The sequence below is a fragment of the Capra hircus genome, chromosome 10 (assembly GCF_001704415.2).
Source record: "Capra hircus breed San Clemente chromosome 10, ASM170441v1, whole genome shotgun sequence".
NCBI classification, from domain to species: domain Eukaryota; kingdom Metazoa; phylum Chordata; class Mammalia; order Artiodactyla; family Bovidae; genus Capra; species Capra hircus.
The window spans coordinates 26,769,443-26,788,232 of record NC_030817.1 but is presented as its reverse complement, the minus strand read 5'-3'; the positions used below and the strand labels follow the sequence as shown (position 1 = coordinate 26,788,232).

The following is an 18,790-nucleotide window of genomic DNA, read 5'->3' as shown; positions in this document are numbered from 1 at the left end:
TGTGAAATCTCAGATTCTGATTCCTCACTCAGTGTTTTTTCCCTGGTCTGCCCCTCTGGAGGCTGAACTCTCTCCATGCTGATCCATCTGGTCTCAGAGCTCTTTTCCATTCACCTATCCGATGGAGGAGCCTGGTAGGCTGCAGTCCATGGGGTTGCTACTAGTCGGACACGACTGATCGACTTCACTTTCACTTTTCACTTTCATGCACTGGAGAAGGAAATGGCAACCCACTCCGGTGTTCTTGCCTGGAGAATCCCAGGGACGGCGGAGCCTGGTGGGCTACCGTCTATGGGGTCACACAGAGTTGGACACGACTGAAGTGGCCTAGCAGCAGCAGCAGCAGCATTCTAAAACTTAACCTTTGATATTTCTTGTTCACTTAACCACCTTCAGTGAATCAACAAAGCTCCACTCTGAAATTAAAATACCTAACTTGGATACAGTGGTAGAGTCCTTAGAAGAGAAAAAAAGAGTTGAGCGAGCCTCTTGTTGATGATTTCCTAAATGTGTTCCTACTTTTTTTTGTATAGGTCAATGAGCTCAAGACCTCCATGCAGTCTGTTTTACAGGAGTGGAAAATCTATGATAAACTCTATGATGAAGTGAATATGATGACAATCCGATTCTGGTACTGCATGGAACACAGCAAGCCTGTGGTTTTATCATTAGAGGCCTTAAGGTGCCAGGTGCAGAACCTTCAGGTAAATTAACCAGATCTTGGCACAATGCATTATTGGCAGAAAATCTCCAGTGGAAGAAAGCATAGATGTGACACAGTTGCTGTTATGTTTTCCACAGAGAAACATGAAACAGTATTTTAAACAGCAGCATCAAAAGTATAACTTGTAATTTCGAAATGAATTACATGAACCCAATGAGTGAAACTTTGTAAATACATGTTATGAATTTTTCTTCATCTTTCATGTTCATATTATTTTACGATTTAAATGTTTTGATTTGGGGGTGTTGGTTTTTTTTTTTAAGTGTACAATTTTAAGTTCTAGCCTCAAATGAAAGAGTACCTTCTTGGTTTTCTTCTTCATATTTCTAATAATTTACGGCTGTCCTATTAAAGTTTGAGTGTTAATATTATTGTGATATAGTGGCAAGTATCTCTGGATGAGGCCAGTTCATTCTGAAGCTGACATACCTGCTTTGTCCTCCTAGACTCTTCAAGACGAAGCTGAGAGCAGTGAAGGGAGTTGGAAGAAACTCCAGGAGGTGATTGGAAAACTCAAAGAGTACTGCCCCTCGGTTGCTGAAATAATTCAAGAGAAATGCCAAAATACTCACACAAGGTACGCTTCAAGGTGCAACTTGAATGATAGAGCAGATTTGTTTTATCTTCTTAAAAAAGATAAATAAGATTTTTTCATTTAAGCCTTTTTAATCATCTGAGGTAACTGGTTGCATACTATTCTGATCTCTTCTGCTTGAAGGATCTAGTTCATGTAAGATTTGGTGTTGTGAAGGCTATTGTACTTGCCTTGTACAAGTGTTTGGTATAATCAGTCTAGAAATAAGTACAGCCCAAGTATAGCACTTTCAGTGGATAGAGGCTAAATGCCCAGTGTGATCCTCACAGGCACTAGAAAAGCAGGCAGAAACGGACTGAGGGGTGGCCAGAAGGGCAACCTGTCTTACCGGGAACATTATAAGGTGGAAGAAAGTGGATGTTAGAGTACCTCTCAGGAGATATTTGTGAGATTCAGAGGGATTCGTTGATGACCTGCTTATGATTGAAAGCTCCCTCTAAGGAGGGTGGCCCTGCTTAATTTATGAGGATTTTGCTGTATGAGGTATGAAAGTTGGCTCAAAGCCAATTTGCACTAGACAGTGTTGATGAGATTAAGCCACCCTCAGTGATCTTCTCCGTCCTTCCTCCATGCACATTCAGCCTCTCCTATGAACCAACTTGGAACAAGTGTTGAATAAGCGACACCACATTTATGCACCTGCAGTGGTGTCCTGAGCTCTTGATCCAGTCTTTAGTGGAAGGAGGGGGAGAAAGGAGGGTAGAGGAACGCAGACACGTATCTGATTTCACATACAGTATTGGGACCACCCTCAAAACATTTGGTGGTGGTGCAGGTTGCTATTAAAGGGGTTGGGTTGTCACCACTGCACAGACTCATTCAATTGTTAATACAAGAATATATCAGCAGTCATGTTGAAAAAAGGCTGAGGAAAATGGCACTGAAATGCCAACAGTAGTTATCTCTAGACTACTGAGATATCAGGTGATCTTTTTTTTTTTACTTCCTCTGCATAGATAGGTGGGTAGATAGGTGGAGGTGAAGTCACTCAGTCGTGTCCAACTCTTTGCGACCCTGTGGACTGTAACCTACTAGGCTTCTCCGTCCATGGGATTCTCTAGGCAAGAGTACTGGAGTGGATTGCCATTTTCTTCTCCAGGGGATCTTCCCACCCAGGGATCGAACCCGGGTCTCCTGCACTGGGGGCAGACGCTTTAACCTCAGCCACCAGGGAAGCTAGGTAGATAGGTAGATAATCTCAATATAGGAGTGGATAGATTTAAACATACATGTTTTGTGGAGGGTTATGAGCATATGTTGTACTTATAATTGGATGAAATCTTATTTTTAAAACAGATGGTTTTGAGAAAATTTGTGACATACATCAAGCAGTTATGCCATTTTTCACCTTTTCTACCCATTTAGTGGGGTCACTGATATTGCCAAACAATCATTCTCACTTGCTTCGGGTGAGAATGTAAATGTTATAATGTTTTCAGAAAGCAGCTTGAACATATACCTATAACCTTAAAAATATTTACATATTTATATTCTTTGACCCAGTAATTCTCTTTAAAAAATCTAGTGTAAAACCAATATCTTTAAATACAGAAAAAAAAAAACCTTTGAATAAAGTTGTATCTGAGTGTTATATTTGGAAGGAAAAATTGAAAATTACTTCAATGTTCATACTAAATTGGAATTTGGCAATTAAAAAATAGACCATTATGTACATCCATTTAAAATTAGGCTTATTTTTTTATTAATAACATGGCAAAATTTTTTTAAGTAGGAAAGGAAAGCAAAATGTTACAGTCCATATTATGGATTACAAACAAATTTTTTATTTCTACCTTTTTTTTAACTTTTCAATTTTAATAAAATGAAAAATGTATTACAGAAAATGTTTTTCTTATTATGATTTTTAGTTTTTTTTAACAGTTTGACAGTACATCTGAGATCCAAAAAATTTCATACAACCAATGAATGTGCCAGCCCCACAAAATTAGCTAATTTTCATGGATGCAAGAATACTTTTATTATTTACCATTGTTCATAATTTGGAGAAGGAAATAGCAACCCACTCCAGTATTCTTGCCTAGAGAATCCCATGGACAGAGGAGCCTGGTGGGCTGCTGTCCATAGGGTCACACAGAATCTGACATGACTGAAGCAACTTTGCATGCATGCATGCATTGGAGAAGGAAATGGCACCCCACTCCAGTGTTCTTGCCTGGAGAATCCCAGGGACAGAGAAGCCTGGTGGGCTGCCATCTATGGGGTTGCACAGAGTCGGACACGACTGCAGCGACTTAGCAGCAGCAGCATAATTTGGTGGTATCTACTCTAAAAGTGAGATATCTAACTAGGTTTAATCAACAGCTCTAGTTATGTTCACCTGGAATCCAAAGGTGATTTTATTTTTTAGCCTGGTCCTCATGGAGACCAACTATGTAAATCTGGGGCCTGAGTACTCCACTGCTGCCTGCCCTCATAGAAAGTGTGCTAGCATTCTTTGAAGGGTACACTTGGGAACAATTTTCTCATATGATTAAGATCAGTTTGCACCAAGTAAGTAACTTTCTGCTGCAAATCAGCCTAAGTAGTAAGAGAATATACAGGAATTAACATTCCTCTAAAGAACAAAATATTATCAAGTACCAGGTAATATCTGCCATTTTTTTCTCTCAATTCACAAAGAAATTAGTCCTATAACAAAACATATGTCTACAAAACAGTAAAATGTTAGAAAATGTAGAACATAGTAGAAAATAAGTACCCTTTGCTGAGTAGAAAAGTATATTTTTTTCATTTCTACTTTTATATAAGGAACCTATTACTTTTGTAATTAGAAAATAAATTTGACATAAATACATTTTAAATAAGGCCTATCTAAAGACCTGTTTTATGAAACAGGAGCCCTTCCCATGTGGAGAAATTTTCATCAGGTGAACCGTTTGGTACTTTTCCTCACCTTTGCCTAAAAGATGTTCATAATACAATAGATGTTTCCTGCCAGTCACAAATTTTGCAGATTTTGTTGAGAATTATAAAGTCAATGATGTATCCTAACTTGAAATTCTGTTGGAATTCTGTTTATATACTGATGATAGCATTCATTTTGAAAAGGCATTGAACAGTGTCTTGTTAATTCATCTGCTGTTAGCTTAACGGATAGAATATACATTTGCTTTTGCTGCCAAGGAAGAGATGGATGGGGGTCCTATTTCTTATTTTTCCCTGACAGGTGGACTCAGGTAAACCAAGACGTCGCAGACCAGTTGCAGAGGGCCCAGAGCCTGCTACAACTCTGGCAGGCGTGTAACAATGCTCACGCGGAAGCTGCAGCAAGGCTGGAGCCGCAGGAGAGAAAGTACCAACAGATTGCAAACATCAACACATCTGGGAACAACCTGGCAGAGGTCCTGCCCCCGGCCCTGCAGGATGCAAAGGTAGGCCTATGGGGAAAACCAAGGGCGAGACAGCCTGATGGACAGGGCCATGACCAGGGAGTAGCCAGACCACAGGGAGGGAGGGGCAGGAAAGGTGTGCGAGCAGCCCATGGAGGACACAGGCAAGGCGGGGACGGGTGGGCTTGGGAGAGCCAGGCAATGGCTCACAGGTGAGGGTCAGGCAGCTGGTAGCTGAGTCAAGGTCACCTGACCACCTCCTTCCAAGTTTCCTCTTTCACTCTAGCAGGTAACTCTCTAAGGCAGAAGCCTCGTACAAAGTCTCCAATTAAAGCAGAAGTGTATCAGCTGAATGTGGGCATCTAAGAAGTAGATATTGAATCTCTTGATTTAGAAAGAATCATAGATTCACCCCATGTTAATAAGGCTTTTCTGTGGAAATAATGATTTTTAGACTAATATTTAAAGAGTTATATACTTTTCTCTGTGGTTTTATTCTATTATGTTAATGAATGGCTATAAAGTAAATACTTTTAGATTAGGTGACCAGATACATTTTGTATCTTTTGATACTATAGGTCAAATAAAGAAATATCAATTAGAGACAAGAATTCAACAGATATGAATCATATTTCTGATCAACTTCTACGTAATCTGTTGTTTTAAAAAAAACAAAACAAAACAGAAATTCACTTAGATGCAATATTTCCAAAATCAGTCCTAAAATTAGCTTGGTCAGTGAGATTCCACACTCCCTGCATATGAATCCATTTATGTTACAAAGTCTCAGACAGAGAAAACAGTTGGATTGATCCTTTAAATGCCTTAAAGCACATCCCTAAAGTGTTCGATGATTAGAAATAGAACTCATAAGACTCTACCAAAGTCATCTCCAGTTTCTGTGAACTAGAAGTCCCAGCTTTATTTATCCATGGTCACTTTTATCTCTGAACTGACAAATTTCAAACTAGCACCAGTGATATGCATCACATAAAGAAGCGTTAGCTTTTTTGGCTCTTTAAAATAAACAGTAGGGCCTTCCCTGGTGGTCCACCATATAAGACTGCACTCCCAATGCAGGGGTCTCAGGTTCGATCCCTGTTCAGGGAACTGGATCCCACATGCCGTGACTAAAGATCTACATGCCACAACTGAGACCTGGTGCAGCCAAATAATAAACAAAATAAACAGTAAAAAAAAAAAAAAAGCCATACCCACAATTTCAGGGCAGAAATTCTTCTAGATGTTGATGGAGTGGCACGAGGTGGGGATTTGTTCTGGGAAAGGAAGAGGAATGTTTTACAATCATTCTTCTCCTCCAGGAGCTGCAGTGTGAGGTACAGAAGACAAAAGAGGCCTTTCTCCAAAATTCCACTCTCCTGGATCGACTCCCACAACCTGCAGAGCCCAACACCCACGTGCTCCTGTCTGGTCAAATGCACTCGCTCCAGAGAGCTTCCTACCTGGAAAAGATGCTGCTTGTGAAAACAAATGAATTTGAGGTTCTTCTTATTTTTTCCATTCAAGTTATAGTCTTGGACACTTGCACACTCCGCACAGTTCCTAGTATCTTGTGAAGTGATAGTTATCAGTGCTTTGTGGGCTGCACATTAGGGAAACAACAGAATAAAGACACTCTAAACATATCTACCATTTGACACGATTCTGCAGTCATGTGATTCTTCAGTCACATTTCTTCTTTATTGAACATGTTAAAGTGATATAGTTTATATACTGTTCAGATCACACAGTATTTGAATCTTCAGGTGGGGTAATTGAGTCATAGAATGGCTGCTTTAATTATGGCCATTTGTGGTATATTTTATTCTCTTTTTGAAAAGCCTTTAGTTCACGAACTCTCAAAAAGATGAACAGAAGGCCACGGAGCTCCAGTATCACACAGAGGGGAAAACACTTAACTAGCAGGACTCTTCTATATGGCCCTGTCAAGCAGGTGGTCTGTTCACCCCTGTGAAGGCTTAGTACTTTACCGAAGGCACAAAGTAAATATCAGAGATGTTCTGGATAGTCAAGATAATGAGCTGATGACGAATTCCTTAGGGCTGGAAACAACGTGAACTTTTATCACAAGGCTGTGCTTGCTTCTGTTGCAGATGCACATGAAAATTGTTTCTGATGAAAACTTTTCTTGTTCTAGTTTGTTCTATCACAATTCAAGGATTTTGGGGACCGGTTGGAATCGTTAAAAGGTCTCATTACACATGAAGAAGAGAATTTGGATAAACTCTACCGGCAAGAAAAAGAAGGAAATCCTGACTTATTCCTGGTATTGCCAATGTTTGTTACTTCTAGGGGCTCAGGCTCACCATAGGATAAAAAATAAGCGACTTACTGTCACATTAAAGAATCTGTGTGCATCCTAACCCTTGAACAACAGTCACTAATGTGTCATTCATTCTTGTCCTATTTTCCCTAGTGTTTAGAAAAGTTTGACAACAGAGATCTATTTTATTTTTTTACACTTTAAATATATACAATTTATTTCTCAATTATTTCCCTTTTTAGTTTTTAAATTTATAATATAATTTTTAAAGATTACTTTCCATATACAGTTTTTACAAATATTGGCTGTATTCCCCACGTTGTACAATATATCCTAGAGTCTCTTAAACCCAATAGTTATACCTCCCCCGCCTCTGCTCCTGTATTGCCCTTGGCCCTGCCACTGGTAACCTCTGGTTTGTTCTCTTTATCTGTGAGTCTACTTCTTTTTTGTTATATTCACTAGTCTGTTGTGCTTTTTAGATTCCATGCATAAGTGATATCATACAGTATTTATCTTTCTCTGACTTACTTCACTTAGCATAATGCCCTTCAAATTCATCCATGTTGTTGCAAATGCAAATGTGTGTTCTTTTTTATGGCTGAGTAGTATTCCATTATATATGTACCATATCTTTTTTATCCATTCATCTGTTGATGGACACTTAGGTTGCTTCTGTATCTTGGCAATTGTAAATAATGCTGCTATGAACATTGGGTTGCACATATCTTTTTGAATTAGTGTTTTGGAGGTGGGTTTTTTTTTTTTTTTTTTGGCTATATACCCAGGAATGGAAATGCTGGGTCATGAAATTTATTTTAGTAATATGCCTCAATAGTTTCAGTAGACCTTTAAATCTTTAAGTCTTTACTAGTTAGTTTCAGTGAACTAGAATAATCTAGCAATTGGATGTTGTGATTAATTGAATTTTTTTGGTTAGTAGATCAAAAAGTAAAATACCCTATTAAATTAATGGTATTTTTTCCTTCTTTATTACCTTAGTAAGTTTAGTATAGTTAACATAGATGAATGAAGAATTAACGAATTCTGGATCTTGATCCTAAGGACCAATATTCATAACTTAAATTAAGAGTCAGCAAACTATGGCATAAGGTCTGAATGCAGCCCCCACCTGGTTTTGTACATAAAGCGTCTCTAATGTAGCCATGGCCTTCTGCTGTTTATGTACTGTCTGTGGGAGTTTTCATGCTGAATGTTTGCCACAGAGATCATATGGCTTATAAAAGGCTAAAATATTTATGATCTAGCCCTTAACAGAAAAAGTTTGCTGACCCTCACCTAGACTCTTAGAGCAGAGTTCTATAGTGAGAACATGGATATTGTGAAGGATGTTTGCTGAATACAGTGTTGACCTAGATGCTGTCCCTAGAATATTGTTTTAAAAATAAAATTTTGGTGAGTTTGCTTTCCTGTGATATCAACATAATATGGATGTTTAAATACCATGCTTTGCTAGGGTTATTTCAGGGACTGAATTTTCATTTACTTAGTAAATAAACTGCATGATCTGTTGAAAGTCAAGTTGTTGGCAGACTAAATGGGGCTTGAAGGTCCAGGGTGGATCCTTTAAAAACAAAGGAAGCTTATTTCCATCCTCTTCAAAGACAGGAATCCGAGATCACTCTCTGTTTCCTGGGCTGTGTTGATTCTGGCCATGTGTGCAGCTTATTCTAGAGAAGTCACAGAATTGACAGGTCTAGGTTCAGGTCCAGTTCTGACACTAACTAGCTGTGTGACTTTGGGCAAGTCATTTACCTATTTAAGCTCCAGCTTTCCCTCATCTTTGAGATAAGAAAGGCCTATAGGATTTCTGAGGCTTTTTCACCATCCAGGTATCTCAGTGGCATCCAAAAATCTGGAATTTAATTTATTTTTCATAGAATCATGTGCTGGCACTGACGGCCCAGTCACCTGGTATTGAGCATTTGAATGAAGTGAGCCTCAAGCTCCCACTTAGTGACGTAGCTATGAAGACATTACAAAACGTGAACCGGCAGTGGATCCGGGCCACGGCGACGGCACTGGAACGCTGCAGGTCAGAACAGCCCAGCTCCCGCCTTCTGTTTCAGTTATGGTGAAATTGACAGTTGAGCACAGTAATGTCATTGTTATGTGGCTCTGTTCTGTTTTTAAACCTTTGTAGTGAGCTTCAAGAAATTGGATTGAATGAAAAGTTTCTTGATTGCTGTGAAAAGTGGATCCAGCTTTTGGAGAAGATAGAAGAGACACTCAAGGCAAACATGACTGACAGCCTTCCTGCTCTTCTAGAACAGCAGAAGACATATGAGGTAAATAAACCCATGCCCTGCCACTCTGTCCCCCTCTCCCTGGGGCAGTAGTTAGGGGATGAGAAATTTAAGTGAAAATATGCAGAATACCTGTCAATCTTCAATCCCAAAACACAGAATGTATGTCTTTAAGCAAAGTCATTTGTCAGTTGATCATTTGCAAAACTCTCACACATTTCATAAATTTCCAAATATTGTTTTGCTACTCTGTTTTATTAATGACTGAACTCCTCCTAGCCAGGCTTCAGCAATACATGAACTGTGAACTTCCAGATGTTCAAGCTGGTTTTAGAAAAGGCAGAGGAACCAGAGATCAAATTGCCAACATTCGCCAGATCATCAAAAAAGCCAGAGAGTTCCAGAAAAACATCTATTTCTGCTTTATTGACTATGCCAAAGCCTTTGACTGTGGAAAATTCTGAAAGAGATGGGAATACCGGACCACCTGACATGCTTATTGAGAAATCTATATGCAGGTCAGGAAGCAACAATTAGAACTGGACATGGAACAACAGACTGGTTCCAAATAGGGAAAGGAGTACGTCAAGGCTGTATATTGTCACTCTGCTTATTTAACTTCTATGCAGAGTACATCATGAGAAACATGGGCTGGAGGAAACACAAGCTGGAATCAAAATTGCCGGGAGAAATATCAGTCACCTCAGATATGCAGATGACACCACCCGTATGGCAGAAAGTGAAGAAGAACTAAAGAGCCTCTTGATAAAAGTGAAAGAGGAGAGTGAAAAAGTTGGCTTAAAGCTCAACATTCAGAAAACTAAGATCATGGCATCTGGTCCCATCACTTCACGGCAAATAGATGGAGAAACAGTGGAAACAGTGTCAGACTTCATTTTTTGGGCCTCCAAAATCACTGCAGATGATGACTGCAGCCATGAAATTAAAAGATGCTTACTCCTTGGAAGGAAAGTTATGATCAACCTAGATAGCATATTGAAAAGCAGAGACATTACTTTGCTAACAAAGGTCTGTCTAGTCAAGACTATGGTTTTTCCAATGGTCATGTATGGATGTGAGAGTTGGACTATAAAGAAAGCTGAGCTCCAAACAATTGATGCTTTTAAACTGTGGTGTTGGAGAAGACTCTTGAGAGTCCCTTGACTGCAAGGAGAACCAACCAGTCCATTCTAAAGGAGATCAGTCCTGGGTGTTCAGGAAGAAATGATGCTGAAGCTGAAACTCCAATACTTTGGCCACCTCATGCGAAGAGCTAACTCATTTGAAAAGACCCTGATGCTGGGAGGGATTGGGGGCAGGAGGAGAAGGGGACGACAGAGGATGAGATGGCTGGATAGCATCACCTACTCGATGGACATGGGTTTGGGTGGACTCCGGGAGTTGGTGATGGACTGAGAGGCCTGATGTGCTGCAGTTCATGGGATCGCAAAGAGCCGGACACGACTAAGCGACTGAACTGAACTGAAACTCCTAGATTTTTCTGCAGTAGGTGGAACTTCTGGCCCAGCATTGGTTTCTTAGAATGGGAACATGGTGCCACTTCACCAAGAGCATGTTAAAGTACTTCAGCTTCTCTCCATGTTTTCACTGAGTAGTTCTATAAAGTATTGAGGCACCTGGTATAACTCTAACATAAATAATTTTGCAGAGGAGTTTCTCCATACTTTCACTGATGTATGTTTGAAAATCCTTCTATAGGCAGATCCTGCATTTCCAAACTATGCATGATTAGTTCACTGTAACTTTTTGATTAAACTGATTTAAGTCTGCATTGTTACAGTAAGGTCATCCACTGAAAATGAAATCTGAAAATGAAAACTTTGAGTTAGTTCCTGAACAGTTTAGTTTCTTCCTCTGCAAATGGATCTAATAGTATTTACTTGAGTCCTAAGCTGAAGAAAAAGTGAAACAATGCTTGTTTTACTGAGTGCCTCTCAAATCGAAGGAAATGGCAACCTACTCCAATATTCATGTCTGGAGAATCCCATGGACAGAGGGGCCTGGCAGCCTACAGTCCATGGGGTTTCAGAGAATCGGACACAACTGAATGACTGAACAACAACTCAAATCAAAGATGCCCAATAAATGGGTCTTATATGTAGTTATTATTAGACCTATTTGCTTCTAAGATTGTATTTATAGGTGTGATGATTAAGCATGTTTTGCAGTTAGGTTCAAATCATTTGAAAATAAATTATCTCACATATCCTCCGTAGACTTTATTAGGAAATTCATGAAAACAGTTTTCACTAATATTTTACATTTTAATTCATGTACAGATGTTAGAAGCTGAAGTTTCTATAAACCAGACAATTGCCGATTCTTATGTCACCCAATGCTTACAACTCCTGGACACAGTAGAAATAGAGAAGAGGTAAGCTCTCCAGGATTCATGATGGCTGTGAGAATGTGGAAGGCAATGCGACTGGGTGGGCCTTCCACCACATAAATCTTAGCATCAATGCCTGTGGCCTTGTGATTGATAGAGCTCTATGGGGCCAGTCTTCTGGCTATATATTAGGATAAAGTCTTGCTTCATGGCCATAAAAACATCAGGACCCCTTTTCCCTGTGGTAGAGGGGTGAGCTTAACAGATCAGATGATTTGCAAACACGTTTCTGCCAAGTCCAGTTAACTAATTTTTTTATTCCAAAGCGTCATTTTATAGTATGTTTTCCTTTCTACCTTCAGCCTCATGATATTTTGCTATTTAAAAAATAAATTTCAAAGGACTGTTCTCAGCAGGTGGCTATGTCACAGTTGTGAAAAAAGAGACTTCTCTCTGTGCCATGAACATGGGATGGGGTCTCTGGGTAGTTCCAGTTGGGCTGAGCAGAAGCCCTCAGACAGCCTGGTGGCACTAGCTGCACCTGCTCACACAGCTGGTGCCCCTGCCAACAACAGCCCAGAGTGGGCCTGGCCTCCTAAATGACTTCTCCATACATCTCCATAGGCATTTGCTTCCTCCCCATCATTCCCCATATGCTTCTGAATCTTCTTTCGGCATAACTAAGAAATACAAACCCATTTCTTCCTACCTCTGAGGTACTAAATTCAAGCCAGTTTCAAGATGATTAACTACTTTTGATCTGATTAGCATGATTTTTCCCATAATAAATAAAAGGCCCTATTTCTCACATGAAGGGTGTTATTTATCTGGGAAAGAAATATTTGAGTAGTTCCAGAAAGCATGTTCTTTATTGCTGCAATTATGTAGTGTATAACCTTCAAGTAATCAATAACATTACAAGGGACCTACGTATTCATCCGTTTGCCACTGACGCCATGCTTAGTTTTCCATAAAGCACTTGGTATAATCTGTGTCAAAACAGCTTGTTTGAGGTCATGCGTGTCAGCACAATACCAGGCCCTGTGCAGCTCTTTTCTGCTCAGTACCTTTCACTATCCCACACATTGCCCCCTCCAGCCCCACATTCCCCATCATGTTTAAGTTGGATGGTGCTCAGATCTACAGTAGTCTTTCTAGGTAAAAAGGGCAAATCTGAGTTCCTATTACACGTTGATAGTTATTTTTTTCTACCCATAGATGTCAGAATTCTCTAATCATCTATTTCCCCCAAGACCAGAATTTGTTTGGAAGTTCACGAGGCTCAAGGAGCAGTGGCAGAGTGCGGCCCAGGGCATTCACCAGAGGAAGAGCGACGTCGATGAGCTGGTGCGCCAGTGGCGGTCCTTCACCACCTCCGAGGGGGACCTGCTCCGCTTCCTCGCCGACACCAGCCACCTGCTGTCTGCAGTGAAGAGCCAGGACTGCCATAGCCTCCACCAAACGAGAAGCCTGATCCATGAGCTAAAGGTAGTGTGAGCCCAGCAGCAGTGTGGGAACCACAGGGTGCCTTTTTTTGAAAGATGTTTGTTCGCTTCAGGTTTTGTGTTTTCTCTGATGTTCAAGTGTGCTCTCTGCAGTGGGGAGGCCAGTTGGTCATGGGGACCTTACTCAGCCATGTCCTCAGCCTTGTGGGGTCAGAAACCCAATCTTACCCATTCATCCAGAAATACTGAGGCTCTCCTGGGCTGTGGGCACAGAGATGGACTGGGGATGAGTAGGGGGAGTGCAGAAGTTTGGGGTGATATACCTTTACAGCCTTATGCTTCAGTCGTGTCCGACTCTTTGCAACCCTATGGACTGTAGACCACCAGGCTCCTCTGTCCATGGAATTCTCCAGGCGGGAATACTGGAGTGGGTTGCCATTCCCTTCTCCAGGGGATCTTCCTGACCCAGGGATTGAACCTGCGTCTCCTGTATCTCCTGCATTGCAAGCGGACTCTGTACCATTGAGCCACTGGGGAAGCCTGACAGACCTTTAAGACACTAACAAATATATAAATGATTAGCACAGTAGTGGTTTACAACAGGACTCCTGCTTACTCTTTCTATAAAAAATAGTTATTTATTTTGCTACACCAGGTCTTAGTTGTGGTACTTGGGATCTTTAGTTGCAGCCTGCGAATTCTTAGTTGCAATAGGTGAGGTCTAGTTCCCTGACCAGGGATCAAACCCAGGCCCCCTGTATTGGGAGTGCAGAGTCAGCCACAGACCACCTGGGAAGTCCCAGATTCTTGCTTACTCTTGAAGGGCAAATTCATTTCGACAACAGCGTTTCCAATACAAAAGTTGCTTGAGGAACATAGGACTTAGAACAATTAGTTGGCAATTCCCAGGGCATATTTCATTGAGTCATCGAACCATGCGTCACATTAGAGGGACAGTTAAACAAACCAGCACTCTTCAGAAGTCCTGTGCTTGCCTCATTTGTTTATCTAGGTGTCAAATATTAATTGAGTACCTGTTCTGTGCTGGTCACTGTTCTAAATGCTGGTTATGTTGTGTGGACTAATAGAAGACCTCTGCTCTCATGTGGCAATCAGACAAATCAATAAACTAGAAAATACTAGTTTGTCTGATTGGGGAGGGGGGATCAGACAAATTAAAAAATAAACTATCAGACTGCAACATGGCATATGTGGGTCATTAAAATAGGGCCGATGATGGAGAGACTAAGTGGCTGCTTTAGACTGGGTAATCTCTGGGGAGGTGACATTTAAACTGGAACCTGAGTGATAAGGAGCCAGCTGTGCAAGGAGTTGAGGGTTGGAGGCGGGGAGCAGTTCAGACAGAGGAAGCAACTTTCCTGAGTCCCTAAGATGGCAACAATCTTAGCAAAAACGAGGAAGAAAGAAGGGTCATAGGATGGGTGTAGCCAGTAGGCAGCAATGATAGAAAATGGACTTGAGAGGCAGTCATGGAGGAGCATTTTGGAGAGAGGTGTGACAGCTGCGTAACAGTCTGGGTGTAATAGGAAGCTGTTGAAACTGGAAAAGGAGGCCACATGATATGATTTGTATTTTTAAAGGTCTTCTGGCTTCTCTGAGGGGGATGGTTTGGGGGTGGGCGTGGGGTCACAGAAGCAGGAATCCCAGCATATTACCTCTATTTATTGCTGCAAGACAGCGAAGAGTTCTTATTCACTCATATAGTTCTGGAGGTTGTCAGGGCTGTTAGGTGGCTCTCGGCAGGAGTCTCTCAGGCAGTTTGAGTCAGATGGCGGCTGAAGCTGGACTCATCTGAAGGCTCCCTCACTTTCATGTCTAGTACTTCAGCTCTGGTGTTGGAAGAATCCCTTGGACTGCAAGGAGATCCAACCAGTCCATCCTAAAGGAGATCAGTCCTTTGTGTTCACTGGAAGGACTGATGTTGAAGCTGAAACTCCAATACTTTGGCCACCTGATGCAAAGAGCTGACTTATTTGAAAAGACTCTGATGCTGGGAAAGATTGAGGGCAGAAGGAGAAGGGGACGACAGAGGATTAGATGATTGGAAGGCACCACCGACTCAATGGACATGAGTTTGGGCAGGCTCCGGGAGTTGGTGTTGGACAGGGAGGCCTGGCCTGCTACAGTTCATTGGGTCGCAGAGTCAGACACGACTGAGCAACTGAACTGAACTGAACTTCAGCTCAGACAGCTAGGATGTGGAGCAGCTGGGGCTCCTTGGGCTTCATTCCCTGCAGACTCTACATGTGGTAGCTTCCAGTAGCTGGACTCCCTACATCCAACTCATGGCTTCAAAGGTGCATGCCCCACGGAAAGGAGAGCCAGGGAGAAGCTACACCAGCTTTTTAGACCTTGCCTTGGACATCAGCCACTTCTGCCATCCTCTGTTAATCAAGGCCATCGCATGTGCCCACTAGGGTTCACTAGGAGGGGGTAGAGGTACCACCAGTTGATGGGGAGGGGCAAGGTTCTAGGAGAGCATGTGGGGAGAGCATATGGGGCTGGTAATATTGCTGTGGCCATTCTGTGAAAAATGCAGTCTGCTGTAACTCACTAGGCTGTTTCAGTGGTCTTGGTTAGTTGTTAGGATGGAGAAGACAAGGGTGATCACAATGAAGATCACAAGGCTGTTTGTAGGTGAAGCTTACAGGATGTGCTTATGGTTTGGATATGGCAGGTGAATAAAAATCTAAATCCAGGTGACTCTAGGTTTGGAGGTCGAGGATCTTGGTAAATTTGTGCTGCTGACCAATCAGGGGAGACTGGATGAGAAGCATGTCTTTTGATGAGATCAATCTGAAATGGCTAAAAGACGTCTATAACAGTGGCTATGTCAGCAATACTGAATATTAGAAGGACAAGTGTGGAGAGGCAGTGTTCCTTGAATTGCAGGGTTTTTTTTTATTTGGTTTTCATGGAGTTTTTTCTTTGTTTGTTTTGATGTTTTGATTTTTCGGTCATATGGCTTCTGGGATCTTAGTTTCCCAACCAGGAGTTGAACTCAGGCCCTGGGCAGTGAGAGCTTGGAGTCCCAACCACTGGACCACCAGGAAATTTCCTCTTTTTTGCATGTGGGCTATCCTAAGTATTGCTGAAACTATCTTTGTAAATAAATGCTCGATTGATTTTTTAAAAATAAAAGCTTCCATTTTGAAAAATGCCTATATTATGTCTCCCTTGAGAAATTTGAAAATAAAGGAAGTCATATTTACAACAGAAATAAAAGCCATTTTTTTCTTCTGAAACCAAATGCTTTTGGAAATATGAATCAGTTGTAAAGTTTTTACTTCATTTCTGTAATATAAATACTTGGTTTTAGTCCCTTTTAAAGGGAAATCTATATGATATCCAAAGAGAATTTTTAAAAGCTATCCCTTTAGGGCAAACACTGATGTATATAAGTGTTTAAGTGCTAAAGTGTCTAGTTTTATATTTTACCTTTTTTATTTGTTCTCTCCTTTTAAAAAAATTATTTTTTTATTTATTTTGAGTAACTAGTAATTATCAAAGATTATAATTGTGCAATATTGAGAAGTATAGAACAAAATACAATTATTGGAAGACAATTTCTCTATAATATTGTGTTGGCCTCTGCCACATGTCACCATGAATCAGTCACAGGTATACGTATGTCTTCTCCCTCTTGAACCCCTCTCCCATCTTCCACCCTATTGCATCTCTTTAGCTTGTCACAGAATGCTGGGTTGAGTTCCCTGTGTTACATAGCAAATTCTCACTTGCTTTCTTTTTTACATATGGTAATGTATTGTTTAGCATAATGTACACATTCTACTAATGTGGATTAGGAATAAGCTGACTATATCATAATGGTGATGGTATTTGCTCTTAGTATCAGATCTAATACTTCAGTCATTTTCTTAATATTCTTGAATTCCTTTATCTTATGAACTTTTATTCTGTGAAGTGTATTTTTATACACCTTTTATCAACGCTTGAAAATTATTTTAAGAACACATCATTTGGTGGTCTGCTGTCTACTCAATTAAATATCAGCCTTTGATGTGAATGAGTGTTTGTGTGTGTGTGTATTCTAACCAGATTTGTTTAATTTATATCTAGTTTAACATTTAAGAGAGGCTCTGAAGGAAATACAAACACATGCAAAGAGTCATATTTTGATCACATCAAAGGCTTAAGCAAATTACTTTTTTTTTTTTTTTTAAAGAATAAAGAAATTCATTTCCAGAGGTGGCATACTACCTATGCATTAACCTTGGAAGCTGGGGAAAAGTTACTGAACACAGCTAACCTGGAAACTAAAGACTCAGTTAACAAGAAAATCAGTCAACTTCAGGACAACTGGAAGGACACAAAACTCCAACTTGGAGAAATGATTAAACGGTTCCAGAGCACTGCAGAGGTAACTCAACATTTTCTTTTCCTTTCATGGTATTTAAATGTAGTACATAGAATTTTTCTTTGCTCTGCAAAGATGGCAATGATTTTAGGAAATCACAATGTTGTAGGTCTTCCAAGGGACCTTAGGTCGGGTCCTGCTGATCCACAAATAATGATAGTTACCTAAAATAGTAATATATAATGTTAATGGAAAAGCTTAATGTTAATACTTGAGGTGCTATTTTATATTTACCTTTATGAAACAGGAAACTAACTCATGTTCATGGAAGTTCAGTAACCTAACATTCCACGTGTAGTCTGTCTTTGAATCTAGTATATGAAAGTAAATATAGTGATGCTTCATCCTTCTGCTACCTTCAAAGAATCCACTTTTCCATGTAACTGAATTTCCCAGATAATTTATGATTATACCTCTAAAAACCAAAATGTCTTCTTTTGAGTGATTATTAGAAAAATCCTTCATTTTTTTTAATGTTAAAAAATCCCAAGTTGTTCTTAAAAATTCTGAGCTGCTTTGAGCTTAACTCCTGCGTTGTTGTGCTTTTTGAGTTCTTATGTGGTTTTTATGGTTTTTCTTTCTTTCTATTTAATGTTAAGCTGTCTATTTTTACTTTTTATTTCTCTGAGAATACTTACTCCTTATAGCCCTCTCTTTTCTCTAATCTGTTGTGTGTGTATCAAAACCAGATAACCAAGCTTGTCAGAGATATTTTTCTGAATAAAGAATATGTGCTGAGTTAGGGCCTGAACATCTCTCCTATAAATAAAGTATCTGAATTTTATTTGGTGTACAAACTGCATGAAATTAGTTAACTCCCAGACCGTTGTTGAGCACGTGCCATGTTTGTAAACGCAAGTGAAGGTTTGGTGGAAGTGAAAAGGACTCACAGTGTTGTTTCTCCCTTCACTTTCTTCTTGGGTATGTTCCAGACGGTTGATGTTGCTAGATCAAGTGGCTTCTCCTTAAGTGAGAGTTAGCATATAGTTGGGCCAACCTAAGGATATTTAAGTGTTAGTTGGACTGAGGAATAGAATAGTGTTTGAGTCTGTGTTTGTCTGTTTTTAGTAATTTCAGGAGAGTGATTTTAGTAATATCAGGAATAGAAATTTATCCTAATGAATTATAATCTCCCTTGAAAATACAGGCAGAATTGAAAAAAAAAAATACAGGCAGCTATTGTTCAGTAATGTAAGGTTTAAGGAAAAGATCTAGTATGAAAGAAAGGCATCCACAAGGGAAACTGTAGCCTTAGATAGACTCACTTTTTTTTTTTAATTGGAGTATAATTTGTTCACAATGTTGTGTTAGTTTCTGCTGTCAACCATGTGAATCTGCTGTGTGTGTGCCTATATCCCCTTCCTCTTGAGCTTCTC

The 18,790-nt window shown here is 40.2% G+C and overlaps 1 protein-coding gene across 1 annotated transcript in view; it reads left to right on the top strand.

Annotated features, from left to right (window-relative positions):
- Positions 1-18,790, top strand: part of SYNE2 (spectrin repeat containing nuclear envelope protein 2) — a 323,992-nt gene that overhangs the window by 258,471 nt on the left and 46,731 nt on the right. Inside the window, 10 exon segments of the mRNA XM_018054080.1 lie at positions 534-704; positions 1,171-1,301; positions 4,507-4,711; positions 5,992-6,171; positions 6,828-6,956; positions 8,855-9,009; positions 9,118-9,262; positions 11,521-11,615; positions 12,824-13,058; positions 17,223-17,417. Of these exon segments, the coding sequence (XP_017909569.1) occupies positions 534-704; positions 1,171-1,301; positions 4,507-4,711; positions 5,992-6,171; positions 6,828-6,956; positions 8,855-9,009; positions 9,118-9,262; positions 11,521-11,615; positions 12,824-13,058; positions 17,223-17,417 (1,641 nt within the window).